The following is a 27,974-nucleotide window of genomic DNA, read 5'->3' on the forward strand; positions in this document are numbered from 1 at the left end:
AGATGTTTATTATGGTTATGTCTTTATGATGGATCATCCCCTTAATCATTATGTAGTGTCCTTCTTTGTCTTTTATGGTGGATTTTGTTTTAAAGTTTATTTTATCTGAGATTAGTATTGCCACTCCTGCTCTTTTTTGGTAGCTGTTTGCTTGATATATTTTTTTCTAACCTTTGATTTTTAATAAATTTACATCTTTGTTTCTGAGGTGTATCTCTTGTAGACAGCATATTGATGGATCCTGTTTTTTTATCCATTCTGTCACTCTCCGTCCTTTATGGGTACATTGAGGCCACTTACATTCAGTGTAATTATTGATAGACGTGAGTTTATTGCTGTCATTTTGTAGTGTTATGTGGTGCTGACGTTTTCTTTGTTCCTCTTACTTTCCTGTACTGAATTTGTTTGTGGATTTTTTTTTCATTTCTTTTGTTTTTGTAGGTTTTGTTTTAACTGAGACTTTGTTTTTCCCCTGTATTTTTATGAGTAGGTTAACTTTGTGGTTACTGTGAAATTTACCTTATCTTTCTAAGTTTGAAGCAGTCTATTATTACTTGGTATTGCCTTGCCTTCCTCTACATTAGAAGGTTCTATACCTACACTGTTTATTCCCTCTTTTATTGTTCTGATGTTGTTGTCATTTAGAGATTAACTACTCTGATTCCCTGTTGTATTTCTTTTGGTTTTGGGTAGTCCTTGAGAGTTCATTTCCTAGATTGGTATCTGGCTGGTACGATCCTGTGTCCTAGATTCAGCCTGTGAGCTGCAGTTGTTTGTCCTCAAGTCAAAGAACTCCCTTTAATAATTCCTGTAAGTTTGGTTTGATTTTTACATAATCCCTTAATTTCTGTTTATCTGGAAATGTCCTAATTTCACCATCACATTTGAATGAGAGTTTTGCAAGATACATTATTCTTGGCTGGCAATTTTTTTCTTTCAAGGTTTTATATATGTCATACCATTGCCCACTTGCCTGCATGGTTTCTGCCAAATAATCTGAGCTTAGTCTTATTGTTTCTCCTCTGTATGTGACTTCTTGTTTTTTCTTGAACTTGTCTCAGGAATTGTCTTTGGTTTTGGTGAATGTGATTATGATATGCCTTGGTGATTTTCTTTTGGGGTCTATCCTATATGCGGTTTGTTGAGCTTCTTGGATGGTGAGCTTTTCATCTTTCATTATATTGGAGAAGTTTTCTGTCTGCGGTTCTTAAATGATATTCTCTGTGTTTTCTGTTTTCTCCCCCTGTTCTGGAACTCTGATCACTCGCAGATTTTTGCTTTTGATTGTATCTCACGTAATTCTCACAGTCTCTTCATTTTTCTTCGTTCTTTTTTCTGAGTTTTCCTCAAACAGAATTGGATCCAAGTGTTTGTCTTCAATTTAGCTGATCCCGTCTTCCACCATTTCAAATCTGCTCCTCAGCCCTTCTATGACACTGTCCATTTCTGAAATCTTGTTGTTTATCTTTTGGATTTCTAATTGTTGTTTGTGTATGATTTCCAGTTGTGAATTTATTTTGGCATTTTGTTCCTGCATTATTTCCCGAATTCTTCCATTTTTTGTATTTTCCATGAATTTGTCTGCCTTTTCCATGAATTTGTCTATTTTTTCCTCATTTTTGTCTACTTTTTGCTTCAACTCTCGGATAATTTTGAGTATTAGAGATTTGAATTCCCTATCAGGTAGTTCTAGTGCCTTTTCTTCTACTGGAAAGTCATCTGGTGTTTTATTTTGGATACCTACTGTAACCATCCTGTCCTGTTTTTGTAAATGTTATGATATTGTCTACTGTCTTCGGGGAATTCAGTAGTTATTTTTCTCGTTTATTGACTGTAGATGTGATTGTTTCACCCTGTTTTTTTGTTTTATTTGGCTATGTCCGAGCAGGCAGGCTGTGTGTTCTTTGTTGTTTCCTTGTCTGTGGGCATGATACTTTTTGCCTCCTTCTCCAATTGGCAGGGTTAGTCACTCAGATATGGTACAGCAGGGCAGGTCTAGCTGAAGAGGAGCTGCTGGGATGGTTTGTTTGTGGCATTTACTTCAGCCACCAGGGCAGGCTGGTAATCAGTGCAGGGCAGGTTCTGGTAGGCCATGACTGTGCTGCTTGGTGGTGTGATGTTAAGTGCATGGTGCAGGTAGGCAGGATGAAGGTGGGTGATTGTGATGTGTGGAGCTAAGATGGGTATGGGAGAGAGGAGAGAGGAACAGGAGCCAGAAACATACAAACAAACAAAAAAGAGTGCTAGGGAAGCTTGCTGTTGGAGTGGAGAGATGAGAGACTATGAATGGAGAAAAACAAAAAGGAGAAGAAGAAAAAAAACAAGAAAAAAAATGAATAAATGAAAATTAGAAAGAAAAAAGAAAACCCCCAGGGATCCCACCAGTGTGGCTACGGGGTCTGGGGAAGTTGCTCCCAGGCACTGAAGTACAGCCTGGCTAGAAGGCGTAGAGATGTCACTCAGCACCAGGTGTTCAGGGGACAGGAAGAGAAGGAAGGTATAGAGAGACGAGAAACTGAGTAATGAAGAAAGACAAAAAGGGAAAAAGAGGGAAAAGAAAACAAAACAAATTAAAAAAAAAAAAAAAAGAACAAGAAAACCCCCCCAAAAGACAGAAAGAAAAAGAAACACACACAAAAAAATCTGTCCTCAGGGATCCCTCTGAGCGTCTGCACAAAATGAGAGGGTAGGTCCCAAGCCTGCAGTACTGCCTGGCTAGATCGGGCTCCCAATTTGAGAACAGTAAAAGAAAACAAACAAACAATTCAAAACAAACAAACAAACTAAAAGCGCCGGGATCCCTCCAGCGTGGCAGCACGGACCGGGAAGCATTTTCACATTCGAGTGGCATTTCACAGCCTTTCAGGAAGAAGCAAAGATGGCACACGGAGCCACGTATTTGAGAGAAAGGAGGGGAAGGTGTGAGAGGTTAGGAAGAAATCAAAAGAAGCCGAAAAAAGCGACACCAGCAGCCAAGAAACGGCACTCGGGGGGTCGGCTAGTGCAGGTGGGTGGAATCCAAGCAGCCGGTGCTTCCCAGCCAAGAGACTGTGGCAGCGGGAAGCAGAGGAAGCTGAGTGGATGCAAAGAAGGGCGCGGGGGTGGGAAAGTGTATATCACTGGTTACCGGATGTTCTGTCTCCTGCTGGAAGCTCCATGAAGCTGCTTTCTCGTACTCCGTTTGAGGTCTCCGATAGGAGTCCAAGATGGCAGATCCGTTCTGCATTAGCTGATAGGGGACCTCTGCACGTATCTCTCCTCACTCTCTGTTCTCTGTCAGTTTCTGATTCCATTTGGTGCTCAGCTGAGTTCTTTATCCCTTCATTTGATGCTTAGGGTTTCAAAATTGCTGTTTTCTCTGTTTGGCTTAGTTTTTCATATCTTTGCTGTGGAGAGATGGCGTGGTGCTTCTGCCTAGAATGTCATGTTGCTCGGAAGTCCCAAATTGAAATTTTTGACAAGAGAACCATGTAACAGTGAAAAAGAACACTAAATGTCTTTCTTGATTCAGTTTATTTGCATTCAATAAAGGAAGATGCTGCAATACAAAGATAGAGCTATTTAGTAATAGGGTTTTAGCACCATAGAAGAATAATGGGGAAGACAGTTTTGGATCAAGATCCTTTTGAACTGTGATCAAATATCAAATAGTAACCATATACTTTATTTATGTATAATTCTAGCAAGTATAGTACACTAGTTGACAAGGACTCAATTGGTCAATAACAGTATTTTATATTTTAAAAATAGTTTTCTTTACAGTCTTTAATTTTGAAAACAAAAGCAATCACTTCCCTAATAATATTCTGACTATCAGTACCAGTAGTTGCCATCGATTCTGCCTCATGGCAACCCCATGTGTGTCAGAGTAGACCTGTGCTCCACAGGGTTTTAAATGGCAGATTTTTCAGAAGTAGATCACCACACCTTTCTTCTGAAGATCTCTGGATGAACTTGAACCTATAACCTTTTGGTTAGCAGCTGAGCACATTAACTGTTTGCACCAGCCAGGGACTACTCCCTACAACCCTGTAAAAACATCATGGGGGAGGTATGTGACCTCCTCCAACCCCACAAGGGGGAAGGAGAACCAAGATCAACAGCCCAAGGCTGATTCCTATGAGGTAGAGGTCAGACATGCCTCCTCTCTTTGCCATCTTTACTAATTCTGACACCAACCATCCTTCACACAGCCCGCTCTACTTCTCTGCTGGGTTCGGTAATTCATTGCAATGGCCACACAGAACCCACAGACCATACTCACGATTATGGGGTTTATTAGGAAAGTAACAGTTATAATTCAGGCTCGAGAACACTCAAGATACAGTTCTTTCATGAGGATAGCCTCTTCCCAGCCATGCTCACAGTCTCAGTCTCTGCCCAAGGTCACTCAGCTTTCTCTCTCCGTGGGTTGGGAACTCCGCTGTGCCGTCTCCTGCTGCCAGGTCTCTCCTTCCTTCGTTGTGGTGGGCTCCTCCTCCCTGCTCTGGAATTGGCTCTTTTAAGGCAAAACTGACCAAACCCCTTGGTAGGCCACAATTACCCTATCACACAATCACCTGGGTAGTAGTTACAAGCACATGGCTAGAAAGGCCGTGCACAAAAGTAATTAATCGCACAGCAAACCCTATGTTCAGGTTTCATAAATATCTTACTATTCCATGAAAGTCTTCCTTTCATGACTCTACTGTTACATATGCTCTTCTTTTTGCTGGGAATGTCACCAAAGAAAATAGCTGATATTTAAAATTGTAAAAATTGTAAAAATAGATAACTCAATCAATAAATCCTATATATAGTTCTACTAGAACACCAAATATCCTATTTCTTCTTCTCCATCTAGGGCACAATATGCCATTCATAGTAATATTCCTACTCCTCATTTATTGACTATTACATTATCTGACATTTCACAGTTACGACAATAGTAAAAAAATCTACTATCCAACTATTTTGCACATTAACGACATACATCTAGCAATAACAAACACCGAGGTGCAAGGGGAGAATAACACTGGCTGTGATGGTTAAGGTTATGTGTCAGCTTGGCTGGGCCATGAGTCTCAGTGGTTTGCCAGTTATGTAATGATGTAATTTGACAGTTACATAATGACATAATTTGGCAGTTATGTAATGATGCAGTCATCCTCCATTTTGTGTTCTGAAGTGGTCATCCTTCATTTTTGCATAATGACCTTGTCTTTGGAACCTAACCATGTCGGTAAGTGAGGAGTGGGTGTAGTCCAAACTCTGTACTCAATATCTCCAACTATCTTTTTAACCTCATATTCTGAGAAAGAAAATGGCTACTTCATTTTTCCCAATTATAAATAAAGATAAGACTAAGGCAAGTAATAACACTATATAAATAAGATACACTTCCTATTGACTACAACAAGAAACAATAGAAAACTTTGAGTAAAGACAGAAACATGATCTGAGGCACTACATTCTGATCATTCATGGAAAAAGGACAAAAATCATTCAGTAATCAGGTGGTTCATAAATTCAAAAGTTTACCAATCATCATATTCTTCTTAAGGGTGCTACCTTTAAAGAGAACAATTCACACTTCCTAAACCTTCATTCTTTCCTCTGGCATCTTTTCACCTTTCTATTTCAGGAGCATAAATTATTTCTAATACTCCTGCAATGTTAATATCACTTTAAGAATAATTATACAGCATTATAGACAGAAGCTTTCCCAGGTGAAGGCAAAAGAAAGATACCAAAGGGTTTCCATTAAAACATTTAAAAACAAAAAGAGCTGAATAGCAAGTTATGGCTACAATCAACATTTGAAGGATTTTTATGTGTCAAGTAAAAATAATGTGTATAAGGTAAATAGAAAAAAGAAAAAAATACCAGTTATTTTAATTTTTTTTAAAAAAATCTATATTTAATATCAAAGAGAACCAATGTAGAAATACTGACCTAATAATAGCTAATGAAAAACTGGCTAAAGTTAAATATGGGTAAACAGAAAGAAAGTATGCATATAAAAAAGTATAAATACAGGATGGTACAAGACTAAAGTGTTTTAACTATGGAAGCAGAGTGACAATAAGCTGAAGGTCAAGGATCATTTTAGTCTGTGGCTTTAAAAATGTCTAATGACAAGTATACTTTGAAAACTGGGGAATAAGTATTCTAAAACTAGTGTGTCTTCAATTAAATTCCAAACTACAGGTGAAGAGATATGACAAAAAGATGTCAAGAGAATTTTACAAGATTATTTGGGTCCGGGAGAGACAACTGAGTTAAACCAAGTAATCAGCTGTAAAAGACAGACTATATCCTGTAAATACAATCCTATTAACATAAAAAAAAATAACACCATTGCTTACACACTTAAAACAAAAATCTTCAGGTAAACAAAAATGCTTCCCAAGGACTGCAACAAGAAACAAAAAAGATGGCAAGCAAGAGATGAAGGTGATTGACAGGAAATCATGCGGGGTGATAGGAGGAGATGGCAGAAGTCCACATAATTATCTCCGGCAAACAAAGAGGCCTCTCAAACTGTGAAAAACAAATTCATTATCGTAACAATCCTTAGAGAGAAAAACCAGGGAAATGCTATCATTACATTTAGACCTTTTACAGGAAAACTAGACAAGGCTCCAAAAGAATCTTACAGTCTTATCTGCTTCCTGTCTGTGCTTTGTAAAATCCACTATCACCATTCTACCCCCAACCCAGGTAGTGAACTCTGATAATGGTCTAATATTGGCCTTCAACAACAGTCCAACCAGAATGACTGCCGATAAGAGCATGCCTTTAGACAGAATTATCACCACCATATGCTTTGGAAAACATAACTCTTGCACACAGTACTGTTTTTTAGAGGCATCTCTTTCTTTCTCCTTTCCTTCCTTATCTTTCCACTATTCTTTCCCTGAAAAAGTGAATCTAGATATGTGAGCAAAAGATAATTATGCTCAACATACTAGAGAGTAAAATAATAAAATCTGATCTTCAAGTGATTTATCATCATGTATGCTGGCATACTTCATGTATGCACAGAACTTCTAATGAGATATAACTGCCATTTTCTTCATGGCCAGTGTATTCATTCATTTATTCCACAAACATTGATGCCTCTGTGACCTAGGCACTGTGTCAGATTTTTAAAAAAAGACCAAAAAACAAAAAACCCATTGCCTTCGAGTTGATTCTGACTCATAGAGACCCTACAGAACAGAGCAGAACTGCCCCATAGGGTTTCCAAGGAGTGGCTGGTGGATTCAAACTGCTGACCTTTTGGTTAGCAGCCGAGCTCTTAACTACTGCACCACTGGGGCTCCTTGCCAGATAGAGAGGACATAAAGAATAATAGGACAAGGTAGTTCTTGGAAGCTCATAGTATAGTAAAGGAAAATTACCTAAAAATAAACAGGGAAAAAGCACAGGACAGAATTTCCATACCATCCCTGAAGACACTAAAGAACTACTCTATTAACCCTGGACTGCCTACCTCTAGATTTTTTGTTGTATGAGAAAAAAAAAACCCTCTAATTTGTTTAAGCCATTGTCCTCTTTTTATTCTTAAGGTTTTAGTATTCTTTCAACAGAAGTTAGGTATGTACATAAAAAATTAAATAGTTTTACAAGTTAAAATCTTTCTTTGGTAAAATAAAACATAGATATAAATATACACACAAGTCAAATGTATGGCTTAATGAATTATCACACAGACACCACCCATGATATCAAGAAAGGGAACTTTGCCAGCAACCCTAGAAGCCCCTTCCATGTGCTCCTAATTACAACCCCCTCTCTCTCTACTGCCTTTATATTAATAATCTTTCCTGATTTTTCCATAGGCAGTTTCATCACCCAAATGTGCATCCTTAGATACTATAGTTTAGTCTCACTCTACTAAAAATTGGACGTCTTTTAAATCTAATAATTTAGATTTTTATTTTAATGTAATAATTCCTCCTCCATTCTTTTCTTTTCCTTATATTTATTAAAGAACCTGGGACATTTGCCCTATAGAGTTTCTGACAGTCTGAATTTTGATAACTGCATTCTCTTGGTGTAGTTCAATGTGTTCTTCTGTCTTCTGTATTTCCTGCAGTCAGACTCGAGTTTAATCCTGTTGGCAAGACTATCATTAGTGTTTGGCAAGACTAGGCACATAAGGTCTGGTTGTTTTTGTGATAATAGCTGTTGATGTTTAGTCTATATATTTTCACTTGTTGGATGTTACAAAAGGATGATATTTCTTTTCCATCTACTAATTAGAATATTTTTAAAGAGAGACAATTTTCATTATCTACTATCAAGTTACCCTGTACTATCATTCCATAAAGGCAAGGCAGAATAAATACTTGATTCTCTTCCTTTATTGATAAGTTTTTAAGATCATGAATTGGTTCCCTATCATATTGAGGTGACAATTCCTTTTTATTTTAATATTATTACAATTCACAGATTTTAAAATATTTGCTAGGTTTCAAACAATTCTAATTATCATCATTTTTGAAGCTCAAATTGCACCATCTTAAATCAGTTCCAAGCTTCTTCAAGGTGGCTCCTGAGTTCTTTTGTGAGGCACTAATAGTTTTTTTCTTTACTGAAATATAATTCACATAAAACTCACCCTTTTGAAGTGTACAGTATATTTGGTATATTCACAGCATTGTGTAACCATCACTAGTGTCTAATTCCAGAAAAATTTCATAACCCCAAGATGAAACCCAAGGAAGATTTACTTTCACCTCTACAAGATAGCTAGAGACAGTGGCATCAAGAACCAATTTAATTCAATTAAATGATTCCAAGCTGTATTTCAGTTCCTGAGGGGATCTCTCTACTTCTCAAAGCATGATAGCTTTATAAGGAAATCTCCCTTGGTAAAACCCGAACTCTAATTTTTCCCCTTTCCCCACGGGATATCAATAGTGACAATCAGCTTCTTAGCCCCTTCTTCCAGAATCAATAGGTGCCCTAGTAAAAACATCTCAAATGCCTGGCTCACTCCTCTAGGTTTTCTTCTCCTCCTGGATTGTGGCTTGGTAATTCTTTACTGCCTCTGATTCTTTCAAGCAGATGTTGTTTATATTTGTATAGCTTTTCTAGTTATCATTAAGAGTAATCCTCTTAATTTATAGGCTACCATTACCGGAAAAGAGGTCCAGGTTTTATAAATTCATACTTTATAGCAATTTTTCTCAATGGTAGTGCTACTGGTATTTGGGATAAAAATTCTTCCTGGTGCAGAAACATCCTGCAAACTGTGGAATGTTTAATACCCTGGTCCTAAGCACTAAATGCCAACAAGAATACCCTCCCCACTAATCATTGTAAAAATTCCAAAGTATGAGAGGTTTATAAGGCACTCATTAAGTACAAGAGAAATGGTGGTATTTGGGAATGTGAAATAATTTTGTGACATACTCTTCTATTCCTCTTTATGGTAAATCTTTGCTTCAATTAATACTTTAGAGGTATACAGCCCCCTCTAAAGGTAAAAAAAGAAAAGTCAGGTGACTAGCCCTTGCCTAAAGTAATAAAGTCAATAATAGGGAATATGAACAGGCTGTAGGAGAGTCCATGAACTCCTGAAATTATTTCCAAAATTTTGTAGAGAGAGGGTTTAATCAACAAGATGTTCTTGGGGGAGAGAGAACTTATTTTACACATTAAAGAAAATGGCTTTCATTACATTAAGATTTAGTTGAGATGACTCGGCGAGTAGAAACTTTCACTGCGGAAAGAGAAGGAAGATGTAATTTTTTAGAGTTGGAACTCCTGGGGGAAGGCAGATATGATGGGGAGGAATTACTCCTTTGGGATTGGTATTATCATTCATCTTTATTAGGATACTAGAAGACTCAACTTTCACTTACACTAATTTCTTCTGAGGCCTTCTAAATTTGATTGATTGAAGCCAAAGCAAAAGAAGAAGGATGGGGCCATTAATGCAAAAAGTTACAAGCTATAGAGCTGAGCAAGGAGTAAAATTCAACATGAGATCAGAGGGAAACAAGAGAGTAGAATTTTTATGCAAGGAACTAGGAATTCCACACAAAGGTGAAGTATGGGCCCCAGTGAAGATAAGGCTTCAAGACAGCCAGAAAAAGACAATCACAGACAGAGAACAATGACAAAGACTGACACAAAAAGAACCGGACACTCATAAGGAGGCACATGAAAAGGACAAGTTAAGAGATAAAGTAAATAGGAATCTTTGGACAGCCCTGGTTTGAAACACTCTCGGTTTTAAGTTGTTATGTTATTCCTTAAACGTAGTATAAGCTGCCCAATCTGCAAAAGGTACTTTCTAGTATACTACTCTCAATTCTTCATCCTAGCCATTGCTGGAAAATTGTAGATGAAGTCCAGAGACGTGCAGTGGGATGACAGAATGGAACTTTTAGTTCCATCTAACAAGGTCTCTACAAAACAATTCATCTAAGGAAAAGCAAAATATACTATCTGCTCATCTTTTAAAGCATTAAAAAAAAAAAAAAATTAGCCACTTCCCAAAAGTATAATTAAACAGAGCAAAAGGGGCTTAAGTTAAAAAAACAAACAAACACACACACACATACACAAGAAGGAACGAACACTAGGTTAGATTACAGTTGCCACAGAGTCTCTTCTGACTCATGGCAACGCCATGTGTGTCACAGTAGAGCTGTGCTGCATAGGGTTTTCAATGGCTGATTTTTTGGCAGTAGATCATCAGGACTTTCTTCCAAGGTACCTTTGGATGCAGCCAAACCTCCCATCTTTTGGTTAGCAGCCACGTACATTAATCATTTGCATTACCCAGGGAGTTCTAGGTTATATTAGGACCCACAAATTGCTTCTTGATCTATGACAGGTGATGTGAGGTTAAAATAAATCTTTGTTTTTCATAGGCTTCTTCAAAAGGACATTGGGAATGGGAGAAAAGACATACCCAACTGCTGGAACAGGAGAGCCACACTAGTGCCTGTGACAGGAAGACTATCATGTAAAGGAGTCTGGATCAGCTGTCTATCTCCTGCACCCAATGAAAAGAGCTTCTGCAGAATGGGGAGAAAACACACACACACATATATGTAAATTATTTCTTTTCAGATATTTTCTTTTCTCTTCTTAAGATTAAACACATGGCATTCCATATTATGGGCTCTATGAATGTACTTCTATGATAATGCTTACTGGCATTTTAGTCTTTAATATTTCAGGTTAACATGTTTGACGAAGAACTGAGGTAACTTCAGAATAATGGAGCGGAAGATAAAAAAATTAAGCTCTTAAGGCCTCTACTTTTCAATTTTAGTTATTCAAACTGATGCCACAGGGATGGGTCTTTAACAAACAATAAAAATCCACATGAAGTTCAAATTTAAACCAGATGACCGTATAACATCAAATTAGGAGATGCAAAGGACAACACACTCTAGTTAGCTTGTATCTATGTCATAGCCAACTGAAAATGATGTAAGAAAATTCTGTAGCTGAAAGTTGAAAATTTAATAGAGATAAGTCATAAAAATCATTGACAATCATACTTGATTAAAAAAAAATAATAAAATACTAAAGTCAGCAAAAAATTCCATCATAGTAAAGACTCATAAACAATTCTACTTCTTTAAAGTTTAGGTCCAACACTGACCAAATGCACATTGATATTCTGCTGCTGGAATAGGAGTAGGAGAATGAGGGAGGAGAGAACAGGGAAGAAAAAAGGATAATAAATTAAGACTAACAAAAGACTAGGGAAGACAGAACACAGTTAAAAAGGCAAAGGGTTAGAAAAAGGATGCCAATTTCACTGTAAGTAACATCTTCCTCAGAGTGAGGAGAAACAATGTGATTTTTATTTTTATGTTTATTTATTCATTTATTTTTTATTGTACTTCAGGTGAAGGCTTACAGAACAAACAGTTTCTCATGAAACAGAAGTACACATGTTTTATGACACTGGTTAACAACCCCACAACATATCAACCCTCTAACTTCTCAACCTTTTTTTTTTTTGGTGAAAATACACATAGCCAAAGATACACCGTTTCAAAAATTTCTACATGCCCAGTTCAGTGACATTGACTACGCTCTTCCAATTGTGCTGTTATTCTCACTTAAGATGAAGGCTTACAGAACAAAATAGTTTCTCATTTAACAGTTACTACAAATGTTGCCCTATGACAATGGTTAACAATCTCACAACACATCAACACTATCCTTACTCAACCTTGGGTTCCCTATCACCAGCTTCCTTGTCCCCTTCTGCCTTCTGGCCCTTGTCACTGGACTCCTGTACCTCGTTAGTCTCATTTGGTTTTACGGGGCTGTCCACTCCCAGGCTGAACAGTGAACCTCGGAGGTAACTTCACCACTGAGCTAAAAGGGTGTCTGCGGGCCATACTCTCGGGGCTTCTCCAGTCTCCTTTAAGCCAGTAAATCTGGTCTTTTTTTGTGGGTTAGAATTATGCTCTACATCCTTCTCCAGCTCTGTCCAGAACCCTCTGCTGTGATCCCGGTCAGAGCAGTCAGTGGTGGTAGCCGGGCACCATCTAGCTGTACTGGACTCAGTCCGGTGGAGGCCTTGGTAGCTGTGGACAATTAGTCCTTCGGACTAATCTTTTCCTTGTATCCTGTTCTCTTCATTCTCCCTTGCTCCCGAAGAGATGAGACCAGTGGAGTATCTTAGATGGCCGCTCAACAATGTGATTTTTAAAGGGCTGTTCTCTTCCTCAATCATATGTAAGAACAAGCAAATTATCAACTAATCATTTTTAGAGTTCAAGAGTATTTTAAATATGGTGGCCCTAACCATAAAACAAACCTGCTGCCATCGAGTCAATTCCAACTGACAGCAAGCCTATAGGACAGAGTAGAATTGCCCCATAGGGATTCCAAGGAGCAGCTGGTGGATTTGAACTGCTGATCTTTTAGTTAGCAGCTGAGCTCTTAACCATCGTGTCACCAGGGCTCCATGGTGGCCCTACAGACATTAAATAACCATAGCAGCTGAGGTTCTTATTTTTTTTACTTCAGAGACAATTAAATACAAAAATCTCAAGACATAAAGAAGATGAAGAACATGCGACTACTCTGAGAAAATTTTATTTCAGTAAAATAGTTTAATATCCTCATTTATCAATCTCAATTTATCTATGACAAAATCCTTAGGAAATTTTAAGGCATGGATTATACTTTTCAGTGAAGATTTGTGATTCTGCACAATGGTCAACATTACTATTACTAAAGGTAGCAAACTGAAATAAGAAAAATAAGCCCCTTCTTTCAAAGCTTAAATGCAAACTATTTTATTAAAATTTCCATACATATACCAAAAATGGTTTCAGGATCAGGTATGGTGCTGTTATCCAGGGAAATTAATAAATAAATGAATCTATTCAGAAGTAGTTGCAATGTTACAAAGAATTGTGTTGAAGGTCTTCTTAATGTTATGTTCTAATTTTTATCACTCAAAATTTTTTTTATTTAATAAAAATTAGGTGCAACTATATAGAGGAGTAAGAGAGAGAGAACACATTTTAAAAGTTGTTTTAAAAACGTACTAAAAAAAATGTAAACTACAGTTCAAGTTCACAAAATATGACTTCTAATTACTCTATGTGGAAGGCAAATCCTGTGCTAAAATTAACTTCATGATCTAAGAAAACTATGGAATCGTGCGTCTCTAGAAGGCACACCATAGGGATAATGCTTAACTAAACTAGGATGCTCTCTAAAATGAAAATATTTAAAGAATTCTTTCTTTCCTTTTCTTCATAAATTAAATTAACTGGGGGTTGGGGGGAGTGGAACAGTGTCTCTCCATCTCCCTTTCTATTCTATTTACCTGAGACCCTCCAGCCGCCGGGACAAGGCACGCACAAAGGTTTGCAATGAGGCTTTCTAAGGAGACGTTCAGACTGTCCACATATACAGTATAGATCAAACCCAGGCAAGCCTACAAAGAGAAAGATTCATGTAATTACTTCATGGAAAAAGTAAACACTAAAAATAAATTGTTGTGACATCTGCTCCTAGGAAAATTCTTCTTTGAACACAGTAAAGTATATTCTACAGTGAACATGGAATAAATTTTAAGCAGCAAATGTTATTAAGTTTATTAAATTTTCCTCTAGAACCAGAAGCTCTAAATGAGCTTCTGAGATAATTTTATAGAGAGCAGAAATACATAATTTGTAAAACAGGTGCTTGTGCTCTGATAATCACTTTAGCAAATCTATAGAGCTAAAACTCTTATTGCCTCAACATACTTTGCAAATTCCCAAATTTCAAGATAAAAATTTAGAAACTTTGTTTTCAGACTTACTAAATTCAGAACATTTATTCCACAGAATATTTTAACTTACACGAATTATTACAAAGGATAACAAAATAGATAAACTAGAACACAAGATATAATGAAGATTAAGTTTAAGCTTAAAAGAAGGTAGGTGGTAAAATGGAAGACAAAATACAATCTTTGTAAATATTTCAGTTTACTGAAATATGTGACTGAAAAATTAGTATGTTAGGAGTTACCCATTGTCATTGAAATCCTGACATTAATTTTTTTCCACAACAAATATAATCTTGACAATATAAAAATGTTTTCTAGAAATTACATATTAGTAAGAATGTTTATAAATAAAATTGTTTCTTATATTTGAAAATTCTGAGTGTCTAGAAAAAGAAAATACCTGGTAGTAAATGTTATTTTAAAGCTATGTTGGCAGTAGTATAATCAGAGCAATTTAAAATCTCAAATAGCCATCCTGTTCATTCATAAGAATGTGGATAAACATACAGAAAGTTTGAAACTAACAACGCATTTTAAATTTGCTACAGGCAATCAAGTTATTTCTTTAGGATTCATAAATTTAGGATTCCATAAACGCGGGCATATTTTCAACAAATACTACATGCTTAGAAGTTTAAATAGTTACATTAACTTCTTCAGGTTGTCATTTAATCCTTTATGAATTTTTGTTCTGCTCATACTAATTTTATTTTATTGATGAATTCCTAAATTAATCTAAAGATATTTTAAATACAAAGAACTCGTCATCATGGTTCACTCAAAACAGATTCACATAATAATATAAACAATAATAACAACTATGAGTTCTTTACCCTAAAAATTTCTGGATAATCTAATCTGGATACCAACACCAGGCTTTTGGGAGCAAACACTTCTGCAGGCTGGATTAAACCAGATACTTCCTCTTCACCTTCAATCTCTTCCTTCTTTGTTCCCTAGAAAAAGAGATACTGTAATAAATAGATAGAACTTCCTAAATTGGTAATTCACAAAAGACAGACATACTATATACCTTCAAATAATATAATTTACAAAAAATCCAACTAAACATAAAGAATATACTCTCAGAAGAATCTCAGAGGTAAGTAAACAAAGAAATTATAAAGCACAGAATACTTACTCATTTTTTAAAAGCCCTTAAGCTCCAGAGGTTTCTGGAGTGACGTACAAGTAATCAAAAATAAATAATATATGTTCAAATTATTTTAAGTAGTGACTCAAACAATTAAAAATGACACTCAATTAAATAGAAAGTCAGTTTTCAAGAGAAGAAAAATCTGTTTTAGAAATAAGACACTAATTTTCAGTTTTTTTTTCCCTGTCCCAGTCTTTCAAACAAAATTGACAATCATTTCAGATTCTAAGGATAACAGAATGCTCAATGCTCATGGAAGAAGCACAATCAACTCTAAATTCCTTTTGCTCATAAGCAACAATGTTGATATTTTGAGAAGAGAGAATTTTTACACAAAAAACTAAATTTCAACGATTAAATACTGGTGAATAAAATAAACTTTAAAAAAGATTATTCTCATTTATGAGTCAACAAATATTTCCTGGGCACCTACTTTTCCCACAATACTATATTATGCACTGTAAAAGTTTTAAAGAGTTTTAAACAATGGTAAGGTAATAAAGCATGCAGGTTTCTTTCTATATGATATTCTAAAATTGTAGGACATTTTCTCTAACAAGAATCTACCTTTCTCTTTCCTTTCTACTAATTAAAGACCCAGTTCATAAGTTAATCTTCCTCCCTAACTCATTTCATTGCCTGATTTATCTTTCTTTTACTTCCCAGTGCTGGCCCCCAACAAATCACATTAACTTATACTTATTTCTCCTGCCAAACCTCTCCCCAAAATGCCCCACTTGAATATCCAGCTATGTGCTTGACATCTCCACTTAGATGAATAACAGTCATCTCAAACAGCCCAAAACAGCTCTAGTTTTTCTCCCCAAGCCCCAGTCCTCCTGCAGTAGGTAGTCCCTTATCTCAGTTAATGGCAATCCCATCCTTCCACTAAGGGCCTATGTACTTCCTTGTTGTTCCTTTGCCTGGAATACTCTTTCCACAGATATCCTAATGGCTAATCCCCTCATCTCCACTAGGTATTTATTAAATTGCTACCTGCTCTGTTAGGTTTTTGCTGCCTCCCCCGCCCCTTTTTAAAGTAAAACAAAATTTATTTGTAAAACAAGACCTGTTGTGTGAAGTGGCATGGCTACCCCTCTTGAAACTGCAATGCCCTAATACTCCCTAATCCCTTTCCCAGATTTATTTTTCTCTATATTACTTGTCATCATCCAACATACTATCTGTTTTACTTATCTTGATTTTGATTTGTCTCCCCAACTAGAATACACTGCAGAAAGGCCAGGATTTCTGTCTTTTTTTTGTTCACCGATGATCTAGTTCCTATAACAAGGGCTAGGCACACAGTAAATACTTAATATTTGTTTAATGCATACACACAGGGACAAATTTTCTTGGAATGGTTTTCTGGGTATTTTACCAAGGGAAGTCTTTCCTCCGTTTTCATGGAGACCAAGAACTGTATTTTCCATCTCCTTTAGAGCCCATATAGTTTCTAGTACAATGCAATATAACCACGTACTAGATGTCTGTGGAATGCATAGGTATATCCAAAGGGAACTATCTGTTTACTTTTTATACGTGCAATAAGGTCCATATGCTCTTGAAAAATTTTCATTTGTTACAAACAAAAAGCTAAAATTAGGTTGATTGGTTTCTGGAATCCTTAGAAATAATAAAAAAAAGTGATGAATATGAATCTACCAAAGATTTCCACACTTAATGAATCATATTCTTCATGGATTACTAACAAATTCAAACTGACAAAAGAATGACTGAAATTCTTGGAAGAGATAAAGCTATTCACATTTTTATGAGATTGTGATAAATGCCCTGGAGTGCCATTAGAAACCAGCTTGAGTAAGTAGATAAACATTTCAAATAAATGACTATTAACCTACTTTGACCAAAACAAAAAACAGAATATATTGGCCATCTCTTAAGACTGTTTTTTTAATTAAACACTCACTAAATGGAACAGTTATTAACAGACGGAAAAAAAAAGGTCCAATATAATGCAAATCAACATCAAGTAAAAACAATTCCATTTTTATTTACATCACTTTTTACTACAGATGCTGACTCTTACATTGTAAATGTGCTATAAATCATAAGATGTTGTTATGCTTAACTCCAATAGCTTTCTTACAAGAGTTCAATGTCTCAAGTTTAAAAAAATTCATACTCTCCTCTTTAAAGCAAAATATACTAGTATGATTTTAAAAAACACAAAAACTACGCACTGCTAGGTAATATAGTTTTGTTCTAAGAGACAGTAATATGGTGTGTTCAAATTTTTGTAGAAACACTCAAGTTATCATATAAGAGGAATACAGATTATTCTACATAACTGCTAGAGTATCTTCTGTGTAATAATTATATAATGATATTGGCTTTGTGTTTTACAGTAACAGATTTTCACATATGTGAAAAGGTATAGGAAACTTGAAAATAAGTAAGAAAATCAAAATATAGGCTATGAATATAAGATGTGTTACAATAACACTTGGAAATTTAATATTTTATAGTATACAGTATTTTCACTAATTTTTGCAAACCTTCTAAACTGATAAGATTACTCCTTGTAGGTCCTATTAAAGATAAAAACTTACCTCAAACACCATTTACTAAACTGTCTCACAAGTGCACCTCATCTTTTATACACATTATAATCACATACTACAACTTGCCCATTTATCAATTCTTCATCTATTATTACTATGGACTACATCTGCTCGTGGGATTCCCAGCTTCTGTGTGGCTCACAATCCCTAGGACAGCACCTATAACAGTACCTGGGCTTCAATAATATGGAATAAATTATTACTAACCATATCAATCTGCCCTGAAAATGCTATAGCCCTCCAAAGATATCCTGAGACAAAAATGCTAAAATTACTAGATTGTTGATTTTATAGGATGATGCCATACAGAAAACAGGTATAAATTTTAAGTTTTTCCTATCCATCACTCAGCCTCACGTTTGTTGCATTTCTGACTCTTGATTGCCACATCAAACCAAATGCAAAGTCTTGTCATTTCCACCCCCACCAAAAGTTGTTGCATCCAACATCTGCTGTGTGCTAAGATGACTCTCAATAACATCAATTTTATGCTAAAAATCTTCAACAAAATTTTGAAGCAGTTTAAAAACAAGGAAAATACATATAATTATGCAAGTAAAAAATTTTCAGTTCTAAATTTCCTTTTTGAAATGTAAGTAATTTATTCTGATGGATCATTATACAGAATCTACTCAGTTAAGAAATTTAAAAACTTTAAAATTCTCAAAATTGGAAATAAAGTCATTGCAAAATTCTGTAAGGACTAAAAATTCCCCCTAAAAAGCTTTCTCATTTCTTGCCAAATAATCTGTTAATCATAATATGCACATTATAAAATCTAGTTCATTCTTGTATTGGTCTGGAAAATAATGAATACATGAGAAATATACATTTTAGGATAATAAGCCTTCAGGAAAATCAAATCACTAGTCTTTAGTTTACAACTGAGTTTACCTCTAGCAAAAATAACACCCTGCAGATTTTCTCCTTCAATAGCTCCTGGGCTCTACAGTATTCTGAAGGTAGGACAAATTCAACTGTAGGGCTATTATATATTCAACCAGAAAGTCTTCTATTTTGTGGCAAATACTCCATAAGTTGCTTTTTTTTTTTTTTTTTTTAATATACTCAAAACCCAGCATTTTCCACAATGCTTTCTGCTGGAAACTAATAAATGTTACTTAGCAAAAGGGTCTCCTAATCATAGAATTTTAAAGCAATAAGTTAAACCAAGTTAAAAAGGTTTCTTTACTGTAGTGTAAAAACAGCATGGGGGCAGTGTCTGACGTCCTCCAACCCCACAAGAGGGAAGGAGAACCAAGGTCAACAGCGCAAGGCTGACTACCATGAGGTGGAGGCCAGACAAGCCTCCTCTCTCTGCCATCTTTACTAATTCTATGTGTAGCCAATCAGTTGAAAGGGAGTTTCCTTGGAGGTGTGGCCTGCATCAGTATAAGTCGACTTTCTGGCAAGGCTCATGGGCTTTTGCTCACATTGGATCCTACAGCTGGGCTCCTGTTCGTCTGACCTCCAGTTCTTGGGACTTAAGCTAGCAGCTTACATGCCATCTTGCCTGCTGATCTTGGGATTCGTTGGGCTTCACAGCCTGTGAGCCAGAGAGCCCTGTTGTCTCATTTGCCAGTCTTGGGTCTGCCAGTGCCTGTGGCTATGTGAATGAGGAGAAATCTCCAGCCTGACCCACAGACTTGAGATGTTCTAGCCTCTACAACCACGTGAGCCATTTCCTTAACATAAATCTCTCTCTATATATATTTATATACTCTACTGGTTTTGCTTCTCTAGAGAACCCAGCCTAAGACATTGGGGGACTGTTATAAGAGATTTAAGTATCAACATCAACCAAATGCAATGTTTGGACTCTGAATTCTCATTTGAATAAACCAAAACATTTTTGAGACAATACAAAAACTGAGTAAAGAATGAATATTATATGAAATTAAGGAATTATTAAAAATTAAATTTTGTTAAATATTACAATAGCAAAGTGGTAAGATTTTAAAAAATCCTTTTCAGTTAGAGATACATATTGAAATACAAGTAAAATGATATAGTGTCTAGGGTTTGCTTTAAAATGCCCCACTCCCCAAAAGAAAGCAGAGATTCAGATTTTAAAAGATTAACAAATGTTGATAATATTTAAAGCTGAGTAACACATGGGGTCACCATTAGTTGGAATCAACTTGATGGCAAGTTAACAACAACAACAGTATGTACTGTGCTCATTATACTCTCTCTTTACTGTTCTATATGCTTGAGAATTTCATTATACAAACTAAAGGAAATAAAAACCTTTACTGAGCACCTACTATACGTCAGGCATTGTGCTACATGATGCAGATTTAGCAGCAAACCAAAGAAATAAAGTCCCTGTCCTAATATTCTTGTTGATGTAAGTGCATTATCTCATTATATCCTTCCAGCAATTCTATGAAGTAGGTACTATTATTATGCCCTATCAATAGAGGGGGAACCAGTTTGTGCTCAACTACTAACCTAAAGGCTAGAGGTTCAAATCCACTCAGTGGTACTGCAGAATAAAGGCTTGGCAATATGTTTCCATTAAGAGTTCAGCCAAGAAAACTTTATGGATTAGTTCTACTCTGTAACACATACGATTGACATAAGTAAGAAATGACTGAATGGCAACGGCAATGGGATAGCAGGGTGACAGTGGTAGAACTCGCCTTCCACATGAGAAACCAGATTCAATTCTCAGCTAATGCACCTCATGTGCAGTCAACACTCATCTTGCTGGTGGAGGTTTGCCATGTTATGATGCTGAATAGGATTTACCAGAACTTCCAGACTAAGAAGGACTGAGGAGAAAGGATTGGTGATCTACTTCCGAAAATTAGCCAACAAAAACCCTATGAATCACAACTGTCTAATAGGCAACCAAACATGGGACAGGACCAGGCAGCATTTCGTTCCATTGCATATGGGGTTGCCATGAGTTGGGGGCCGATTCTGTGGCAGCTAAGAACAACAAAAGTCTATAGAGAAGAAAACTAAAGTACCAAGAGGTTAAGTAATTTGCCCGCTGCTGGTAAATTATAAAACTAATGTATGAGTCCAGAGTCTGGCACTGTTAAAACTAAAAGAGACTTTAGAAAAACATCTAATTCAACCTCCTCATTTTATAGACAAGCAAAATAAGGTCCAGAGAATTACAAGGTTGGCATATAAACTATAAAAGATGATATGTTTATTCATTTAACATATACTTATTGAGCATCTACTAGGTGCTAGGCACTGAGGCTACGATGGTGACCTAAAACATGCATTCTGGTGGGAGAGACCAAATGAAAAGACAAGTAAACAAATGAGAAAAATCATTTGTTTGTGGAAAGTCCTATGGAGATAGACAAGCTGAAGAGATAGACAGTGACTGGGGAGGTGACTAATAAAACCTGAGCAAAGAAGGCCTCTCAGAGAAGGAGATGCTGGAGCTGACATCTGAAAGACAAAAAGCAGCTAGTCTCTTGCATATTTAAGGGCAGAACATTCCAGACAGAGGCAAAGGCAAATGTAAAGGACCTAAGTCAGGAAAGAGCTTGGCATATATTAAGAAATAAACAGCTAGAATGCATGAAGTCTAAGTAGCTGGGGGGAAACTATAGCAAAGGAAATTGGACAAGCAGGTAGGGACTACATTGTTTAGGGCATTAAGGGTGAAGTTTAGATTTTTATCCTAAATGCCAGTGGAAGCAAGGAGGGTAATCTCATTTGTTTTTAAAAGATCACTCTGATGCAGTATGGTGAACAGCATGTAAAGAGATAACAGTAGAAACAGGAAGGCAAATTAAAATTTTATTTGGTAGATCATACAAGATACATGGTAGAGTGGTAGCAGGCGAGACAAACAGAAGTAGACTGATTGAGGATTTATTTTGGAAGTAGAGCTGACATAATTTGCTGATGGCTGTCATGTAAAGGATGAAAGAAAGGGAGCAGAAAGGATAAATACAGGTTTTTTGTTTGAACACCTGTGTGGGCGGGAGAAAGGAAAGGGAAGTAATGAGGAGGCAATATGCCTGATACGTATTAAAGGCTCCATAAATGTGAGTGCCATTCCCCTTTCAACCAGTATTTTTCCTGTTAAATAAAAACAGGGCAGCAAGAAGCTGAAAAGTACCTGGTCTATTCAAGGTATGTTTAGAAATAATGCCTATTAAAACAATTTTTTAATTATCATAAATATATTGAGACATGAGAATATATCAATATACAAACAAAACAAATTTAAAAAGTACTAAATAGTATAATCCTTTTTGTGTTAATATTCAATACAGAAGAGAAAAGGTCTAGAAGGTTATGCTCCAAAAGGTTACCAGATGCTTTTGGATCATGGGGTTATAGCTAATATATATGCACATAAAAATACACACATATCCAGAGAAAAATAATTTCCTAGAATGTTTATATTTTTATTATTTTTTCTTTTTTTTAATTGTACTTCAGGTGAAGGTTTACAGAACAAATAGTTTCTCATGAAACAGTAGTACACATATTGTTTTATGACACTGGTTAACAACCCTACAGCATGTCAACCTTCTCCCTTCTTGACTTTTTCTTTTTTTGGTGAAAAGATACACCATTTCAAAAAATTCTACACGCACAGTTCAGTGACATCGACTATGCTCTTCCAATTGTGCTGCTATTCTCACTTTAGATGAAGGCTTACAGAACAAAATAGTTCCTCATTAAACAGTTAGTACACATGTTGCCCTATGACAATGGTTAACAACCTCACAACACATCAACACTATCCTTACTCAACCTTGGGTTCCCTATCACCAGCCTTCCTGTCCTCTTCTGCCTTCTAGTCCTTGTCCCTGGACTGCTGTGCCTCATTAGTCCCATTTGGTTTTATGGTGCTGTCCACTCCCCAGCTGAACAGTGAACCTCGGAAGTGACTTCACCACTGAGCTAAAAGGGTGTCTGGGGGCCATACTCTCGGGGTTTCTCCAGTCTCCGTTAGGCCAGTAAATCTGGTCTTTCTTTTTGAGTTAGAATTTTGTTCTACGTCCTTCTCCAGCTCTGTCCAGGACCCTCTGTTGTGATCCCGGTCAGGGCAGTCAGTGGTGGTAGCCGGGCACCATCTAGCTGTACTGGACTCAGTCTGGTGGAGGCCTTGGTAGCTGTGGTCCATTAGTCCTTTGGAATAATCTTTTCCTTGTATCCTGTTCTCTTCATTCTCTCTTGCTTGCGAAGGGATGAGACCAGTGGAGTATATTTTTATTTTTATAACAAAAAGCTTAAAGTTTTAAAAAGTAGATAGTAATGTACCAAAACACATTGCCATTGAGTCGATTCCCAACTCATAGCGACCTACAGGACAGAGTAGAACTGCCCCATAGGGTTTCCAAGGCTGTAATCTGCACAGAAGCAGCCACATTTTCTTCCATGAGGAGCCAGTGGATTTGAACCACTGACCTTTTGGTTAGCAGCCAAGCATTTTAACCACTGTGCCACCAGGGCTCTTAGTAACATTCCAGTAGGTGCTTACTTATTAAACATTTACTACATGGTTGGCCACATAGTGATGTAACAGAAAGATAGGGTACAGCTCCTTCTGTCAGGAAATTTACAATCTAGCTTAAGTGCTAAGACCAACACAGGTGAAATAACAGCAATCAGTACAAAACAATATCATAGCATTTTGGAATTCATATTTAAAAAGCTTTATGAACTCTGAGAAATCAGGGAGGTCTATGGCAGTGAGCTGGGACTTAAAGGATAAATAGGGCAGCCAGAAGATCAAAGTGAAGCAAAAAGGAGAAATTCAACAGTAAGGAAAGCTAAAGCACCCAAAGAGGACAAGCTTAGAAAAAAGCAGTATGCTTTGGACTGTGACCAACTTGAATGTAATATATATCTACCTGCACATTTAATCTTACTAATTTTAGTACTCTTGTACCTTTAAAAAAAATGCAGAGCTAGATGCTTATTTTTTATGCTAGCTAGATATACTGAACTAAAATCCCTTGCCTATTTTAATATTAGTAACTTATCGATCTTTCTAAATTTTGGCAAGTTTTATTTCAATTAATTCTTACTGCATACCTTCTTTAACGCATCTTTTATGTTCCAAATAAATTCCGATGAATAAATCAGACTAAATCATCATAAACTGATGAATATATGCTATGGTCACTAGCACTGAGATACGTTCCTGCTCATCACTTATCCCCAAAACATAATAAATTCAAGTGCTAGATAGTACTCAAATTCTTTGGCATATCTTATAAAATTATGAAAAGCACTTAGGGACTGACTTAAAATGTCAAAATTATAAGAAATACTATTAAGCTAGTCCTTATCTCTTGAAGAAAACAGATGAGTACAAAGTTTTGTGTGAGGCTGGGAAATGGCAGATAAACTTCATGTTTGTTTTCTTCCTAACAAGATTGTTGTTGTTAGGTGTCATCGAGTTGATTCTCACTCACAGCAACCCTATGTACAACAGAACAAAACACTGTTCGGTCCCGCACCATCCTCACAATCATTGCTATGTTTGAGTCCACTGTTGGAGCCACTGTGTCAATCCATCTTGTTGGTGGTCTTCCTCTACTTCACTGACCTCTACTTTACCAAGCATGATATTCTTCTCCAGGGACCCGTTCCTCCTGATAACATGTCCAAAGTACATGAGACAAAGTCTTGCCATCCTTGCTTCTAAGGAGCATTCTGGCTGTACTTCCAAGACAGATTTGTTTGTTCTTCTCGCAGTCCATTGTTAACCATCTCAAAATTATTGTTGTTGTTAGCTGCTGTCCAGTTAGTCCCTGACTCATGGCATCCTCATGCACAGTGGAACAAAACGCTGCCCAGTCCTGCCCCATCTCCACGACTGGTTGCAGACCAGACCACTACAATCCATAGGGTTTTCATTTGCTGATTTTTTGGAAGCAGATCACCAGGCCTTTCTTTCTAGTCCGTCTTAGTTTGAAAGCTCCAAGGAAATCTGTTCAGCATCATATCAATATGCAAGCCACCTTGACAGATGGGTGGTAGCTGCACAAGAGGATCACTGGCCAAGAACTGAACCCGGGTTTCTCTCGTGGAAGGCAAGAATTCTACCACTGAACCACCACTGCCCCCCAAATATACTTCTTTGTAATCCCTTTTGGAGAAGTTTATGTACTGGTCACAAAGATCAAGATTTCAGCTTTTTTTCTTATGGAATAAATGTCTAAATGTTTAATGATCATGTAATGTGGCATATTCAAACATCTTTGGGTTTCCATAAAGAAGTAGAACATTTGGTTATAAACAAATATCATGGAATAAATTCTAGCAATGCACATTTCATCTAAAAAGTGTCCCTGATTCAAAAGATGACTCTGAACAATATTCTGTGAACCATAATTTGGGAAAAACTTTTAAATATATCTAATATGAGTAATATTAAAATATATTTTTAAAATCAGATCTCATTAAAATGATAGAATAATAAAAATAATATTCACAGTGCTAGAAGGTACTTTACATCTACTCTTACCTACTTCATTATACAAAATAGTAATCTCGTGCCCAGAGAGATTAAATGACTTGTCAAGGCCATACAGCTCATAAGAGGCATAACAGGAGTTAACTAGCCAGGTCTTCTCTTAGGCCAGTTCTCTTATCAGTATCTTGTATTTGTATAATATAGACATTAGAAGAAATAAGGTATTAGCTCAAAGAAGCTGTTTAGAAGAGATGACACCTGAGAAGTCAAACTGTCAATCTGGAAAGATACTCAGCCCCTCCCCCATCACTTTAAGAATATTTTGATGTACAGTTAATTGGCCTAATAACGTGTTTAGTGCTTCTGTTCCACATCCTGGTTCACTGCACAGTGCCTGGGGTCTTAAAAACATCCAAGGCATGACAACTGGTCTATTCGCCTGGAGTAACAGAGGAAGAAAGAGAGTCAGGAGTAGGAGGAGGAAATGGAATGTGTGGTTAATTGCCGCCACGAACAACTGTCTCCTTTGCCATGAGACCAGAAGAACTGGATGGTGCCTGGATACTATTACTAAACATTTTGATCAAAGATTCCACAGAAGAATCCTGATCAAAAGGGGGGAAATAAAGACCAGAATTTAAAATTCTCAGGAAATCCAGACTTTATGGAGCTATATAAGCTGGATGAACCCTTGAAACTATTGCCCTGAGATAATCATTAAACCTTAAACCAAAAACATCTCCTAAAGTTTTCTTAAAAATAAACAAGAGTTTAGCTTAACTGGTAAAAAAGGTCTGCCTTGAGCATTATACTCTTTTAAGAACTATCTATATGGGATCAAAGTAATCATATCAACTCAAAAGATTAGACAGGAACCTTAGGGGGCAGTAAGTTTATTTTAATGGGAGAGGCACAACTCAGAAAAAGATGGTGAGAGTAGTTGCACAACTTGAAGAATGTAATCAACGTCACTGAATTGTCCATGTAGAAACTGTGGAACTGGTGTATGTTTTGCTGTGTATATTCTCAATAACAACAACAAAATAAAATTAAATAAAAAGAATATTTGGATATAATGATCTCTCTTGTGTTTAAATAAAATAGTAATAATAATACACACTTCTTGCTGCAGCCCTTCCTAGCCTGAAATTGCTGTTGTTGAAGTTTAAGAAAAAGTATTTGATATTGAAGGACTTTGGGTAATTGTTTTCAAAATTTTTTTCCTGATGTTTTAATGTTTCACATTTTAGACATATAATAATTAATTATAGCTAATCCAGTGATAGTTTTCCTTACAAAATACATCTGTGAGGGACAGCAAGGGTACTGTTAAGATTCAGCATTCTGTCTGTCAGCCAACGCTCATTTAAAAAGGAGGACAGGGTAGAGACAGAATGTTTTAGTAAAAAGCATAATCTTCAACATTCATACTATAAGAGAATTATATGTGGATATTTGCATGTGATGCAATGTATCAAATAAATTACAAAATAAACTGAGAATAGATAAGTCCCCCAATTTTTTCTCTCAATTATGTTACTTATGCTAGTTTTCGTCAGACTCTGCTGAATGAGGCCTGAGGATTAGTCTCTAAAATATAATGAGGTATACAGTCACTCCTTGGAAAAACTATGGGGCAGTTCTACTCTGTCCTATACTGTCGCTATGAATCGGAATTGACTTGACAACTATGGGTTTGGTTTAACGTTGTTTATATTAGTGGCAAACCCACTTCCCACATTTATTCTCTATTCCCAATTTCTAATTTAAGGTAGATTATCATTGACTAAAACTTCCTCGAGAGAACCAAGCTTTTTCCAGCAAGATACTCGTCACACTGATATTCATAATATTGACAAAACGGGAAATAAATGCCCATTAGGAAATTGATTAAATATATTTAGATCCATATGGTCGATTAGTATTTGACCATTATATTTATATACAGTTTACTGCAAAAAATTCCTTGTTATTGTAAGAAAATACATCAAGCTATTATTTTTTCTATTATCTTTCTCTTCTTCCAGTACATTCTAAATTTTCTATATTACGAACAATGTTAACTTTGACGACCAGAAGGGAAAGAAAAAATGACTGGACTGTTCTCTGGCTAATTCTGTCAAATATGTTGTATGTGATATTCTCCACAGCTCCAAGGTTTTCCATCTAGAAATCAGTCTAGAAATCCATTTTTATTACATAGTTTTTTCTTGTAAATGCTTAATCATTTGGAGTTAACTATTGTATGATGTTATGAGTATTTAAATTTATTTTGTTTTCCCAAACAGCTCAACAATTATTCACTAACATTTGTTGAAATGTACAAGTAGTGCTTCCATTTTCAGGTATTAATCTCCTACACACACTAAGGTCTGCTTCTGGACTATCTTTTCTGTTCCCAAATTTGTCTTATTCTTACTTCTGAACCAGTAACACACTGATGTAATTTTTGCAGACTTTTAGTATATGTTTTAGTCTTTGGGGACAGATCCAAACTCTTCATCTTAATATTGGAATGTCTGAATAAAAAGTCATTTACCATCATCTGTAAAATGA

General features: G+C 36.2%; 1 protein-coding gene across 1 annotated transcript in view; it reads right to left on the reverse strand.

Annotated features, from left to right (window-relative positions):
* Positions 1 to 27,974, reverse strand: part of SBF2 (SET binding factor 2) — a gene marked incomplete at its 5' end in the record, with an annotated part of 451,091 nt that overhangs the window by 254,517 nt on the left and 168,600 nt on the right. The window contains 3 exons of the mRNA XM_023736921.1: positions 10,916 to 11,021; positions 13,814 to 13,924; positions 15,097 to 15,219. Coding sequence (XP_023592689.1) covers positions 10,916 to 11,021; positions 13,814 to 13,924; positions 15,097 to 15,219 — 340 coding nt within the window. The remainder of the gene's footprint in view (positions 1 to 10,915; positions 11,022 to 13,813; positions 13,925 to 15,096; positions 15,220 to 27,974) is intronic.

This window comes from Trichechus manatus, unplaced genomic scaffold (genome assembly GCF_000243295.1).
Source record: "Trichechus manatus latirostris isolate Lorelei unplaced genomic scaffold, TriManLat1.0 scaffold00006, whole genome shotgun sequence".
Classification (NCBI taxonomy): domain Eukaryota; kingdom Metazoa; phylum Chordata; class Mammalia; order Sirenia; family Trichechidae; genus Trichechus; species Trichechus manatus.